The sequence below is a fragment of the Triticum dicoccoides genome, chromosome 6A (genome assembly GCF_002162155.2).
Source record: "Triticum dicoccoides isolate Atlit2015 ecotype Zavitan chromosome 6A, WEW_v2.0, whole genome shotgun sequence".
Taxonomy (NCBI): Eukaryota; Viridiplantae; Streptophyta; class Magnoliopsida; order Poales; family Poaceae; genus Triticum; species Triticum dicoccoides.
Window position 1 is genome coordinate 439,042,235 of NC_041390.1, and position 2,996 is coordinate 439,045,230.

Genomic DNA, 2,996 nt, shown 5'->3' on the forward strand with positions numbered 1-2,996 from the left:
CCCTTGCGTCGCCTCCCAGGGAGGCGTCTGAGGCGGCGCGCGTCCCTCCCTTCTCGGCCTCCCTCCTCCTCCTGCCCACCCCCCCGGCCGCCCCCGACGCTGGCCCGAGTGGTGTCGGCGGCGGTGGGACATCCTGTACCCACGCGTGCGTCTCCCCTTCTTGGGGAAGGGGACGGCGGCGGTGATTCTTGGCTTGGCGGTGGCTGACGGCAGGCGAGGGGACGGCATTGCTTCTAGGCGGCATGGCGGCGTGGGGGCGTGGGGTGGCTGACGACGCGCCCCAGGCCCAGATCTGGCCCTCCGGGGCCAATCTAGGTCCTAGCGGGCCGGCTCCCGGCGCGGCTTCGGTGTCTTCTGCGTGGCGAGGAGGAGGAGGAGCTCGGACAGGGGGTGGCGTCGCTGACGGCGTGCCTTCTGCAGCGCGACGGCGGGAGCTTTACTAGCATATGAGGGCCCGATGGGGCCTGGTATGCTCCTGCTGTCGCATCTGATCGGTTACCGTCGTTGACGGTGGAGGCTGGGCCCTCCCGCGTGCCGACGGTGCTGCTGCCCCTATTCCCGGCTCCTCTTCTTTGTTGTGACCCCTTCGCGGCGCCGTGGTGAGATGGCGCGGGAAGCTTCAAAACCGTGTTGGTGCAGGATGGTGGACAGTTTGGTGGCGAGCTCCGGAGCGCTCGAGGTGAAGGTTGGGATCGGGAGAAATCCCTGTCGGCCTAGTCGACACCGACATGGTGGCGCCTGAGGGTGGCGTCGGACCTTCCTAGAGGGCGTCGGGGGCTACCTTTCCTCTCTCCTAGCCGCGTACTAGGAGAAACCCTTGGCAGCAGTGTCGTCATTGTCGCGTCTCTTCTTGGATGTGTTGCCGACACCGACGCGGTGGCGCCTGAGGGTGGCGTCGGACCTTCCTAGAGGGCGTCGGGGGCTACCCTTCCTCTTTTCTAGCCGCGTACCGGGGAAACCCTTGGCAGCAGCGTCGTCATCGTCGCGTCCCTTCTTGGATGTGTTGATTGGTATCGGCGCTTCGGAGTCTAGGAACTTGGTGGAATATCCCCGGTGTACGCAGCGGTCGTGAGGCTTTTTCATTTTTGTTGATCCGCCACTGTCGGTATTTATTTCTTTTGTATTTTTTTTTCGTTTCTTTTTGGCGTGTCTATGCTGCTTCTGCCCCAGCATTTATTATTGATTGTATCAGTGATGGTTGCTTTATAACACAAAGCGGGGAACCCTATTTCGACGGCGACAATGCATATCTAAGACTCTGGTTTTGCCGGTCACCGGGGAAAGCACACATCTACAACCTCACCACTCCACGGTGAAAAACAATAGCTTCTTTTTAGGATAAAAACAATAGCTTCTAAAATGCTAGTATCACAAAGCAATCAAAGACATATTTTTTTCTAAAACAAAAAGGGTATCAATTGAACGCCAATTCTTGTAGGCATACAACAAAGAAGTTTGCAACACTCGTGCCGTGACACATTTTTTGCTGGATGAACACCGCTACGAACGATTATTGTTCCATTCACTAAGCTCTTCCGTTTTACAGGTATACACCCACCGAATGATCAGAACGAAGCAGCATATGCCAAAGATTTTAAAGAATATCGAGAGACAAGAAATGAACAAGAAACTAGCCGAGGAGCCGATATCCTCTGCCTAAATCTGAGACAAACTCTGCACCTCACCAGCCTGCATGAACAGTCTGACCCAGAAGTCCATCTCGTCGTTGCTGGACGAGGGCGATGCACTGTTTGGGGTGACGCCGGCCTCCATGGCGGAACCGGAGCTGTCCACCGTCATTGCCAGTGTCTCCGACCAAAAACTGTCTTCAATCTGAAACTCCTCCGATGTAAAGCTTGCCGTGTTCTCCAACGACGATGCCATCGAGTAATCTGTGGCGGACGACGAGATGGGCTGCTCCGGTGATGACACTGGCATGGAGACCGGGCCATCGGCTGTGCTCGCTGCAGCCACAGGCTTCTTGGCTTTGCGCTTAGGCGCTGCCTGGCCGGACGTCTTGGACGAGGACGAGTCGAGTCGCTTCTTGAGGTGTGTGTGCCAGACGTTCTTGATCTCGTTGTCCGTTCTCCCAGGCAGCCTGGCGGCAATGGTGGACCATCTGTTGCCGAGCATGGCGTGGAGCTGGATGATAGCGTCTTCCTCCTCGCCGGTGAAGTTGCCACGCTTGATGTCGGGGCGCAGGTAGTTGATCCACCGAAGGCGGCAGCTCTTGCCGCACCGCAGCAGGCCGGCCTGCTTGGGCAGCGCCCGCCAGTTGCTGTGCCCGTGCTGCTCGATGTGAGCGACCAGGGTCATGTCCTCCTCCGCCGTCCACGGGCCCCTCTTGATCCCTGTCTTGTCGCAGCAAGGAGACCTCCCCATAGCTACCTTGCTCACTCCTCTGCTCTTCTCGGCCGACTAATTAAGTTAAACCTCTGGCGCTGTGTGTGTGATGTATGGATTGCTCAGTGTGTTGACGCTGGTCCGAAGGTAAAGGCTGCCAGAGCTGCTAGGAAGAATACGGCTGGTGCTGTGTAGATTGCGGAAGGGTTGCGCTATTTGTACTCGGCGCGCGGCGATGGAGAAAACGTGGTCAATTGGAGCAGGTTCGGAGCAGTTGCGGCCATTGGCTGACAAAACGAGGGAGAATTGTGGCGTTATGTCCAAGTGGTGGTGTTCTTTTTCTATTGTTGGATGATGGAGTCCATGTAGTACGTTGCTTGCTTCCTTGTTTATTGCCCGGCTTCTCTCTCTAAGTACAAAAGTTTGTAGTGCCAGGCATGCGTGTGTGCCCTGCTTTGTCGGTTTGAAAAAGTAGGATGGTGATGTTCTTTTGGTTCCATGGTTATCTACAGTAAACTTTCACAACAGTTTCTGGTTATTGGTGAATAAAATCATTCTCTAGCCACTAGAGAGCAGCATACTAATAAAATCATCATTAGGAACATCCAATGCTTGAATTATTATACAAGTTGCGAAGCGGAAATTTCGAGCTG

At 55.7% G+C, this 2,996-nt stretch overlaps 1 protein-coding gene across 1 annotated transcript; it reads right to left on the minus strand.

Moving 5' to 3' along the window:
• Positions 1 to 1,443: 1,443 nt before the first annotated feature.
• On the minus strand, positions 1,444 to 2,518 carry LOC119317165 (transcription factor MYB30-like). Its single transcript, XM_037591575.1, has one exon. The coding sequence runs from the start codon at positions 2,380 to 2,382 to the stop codon at positions 1,657 to 1,659; it is 726 nt and encodes a 241-aa protein (XP_037447472.1). The 5' UTR covers positions 2,383 to 2,518; the 3' UTR covers positions 1,444 to 1,656.
• Positions 2,519 to 2,996: the final 478 nt, after the last annotated feature.

Excerpts from the sequence above, each read along its gene's own strand:
- LOC119317165 (XM_037591575.1), bottom strand. The coding sequence starts at position 2,382 with ATGGGGAGGTCTCCTTGCTGCGACAAGACAGGGATCAAGAGGGGCCCG.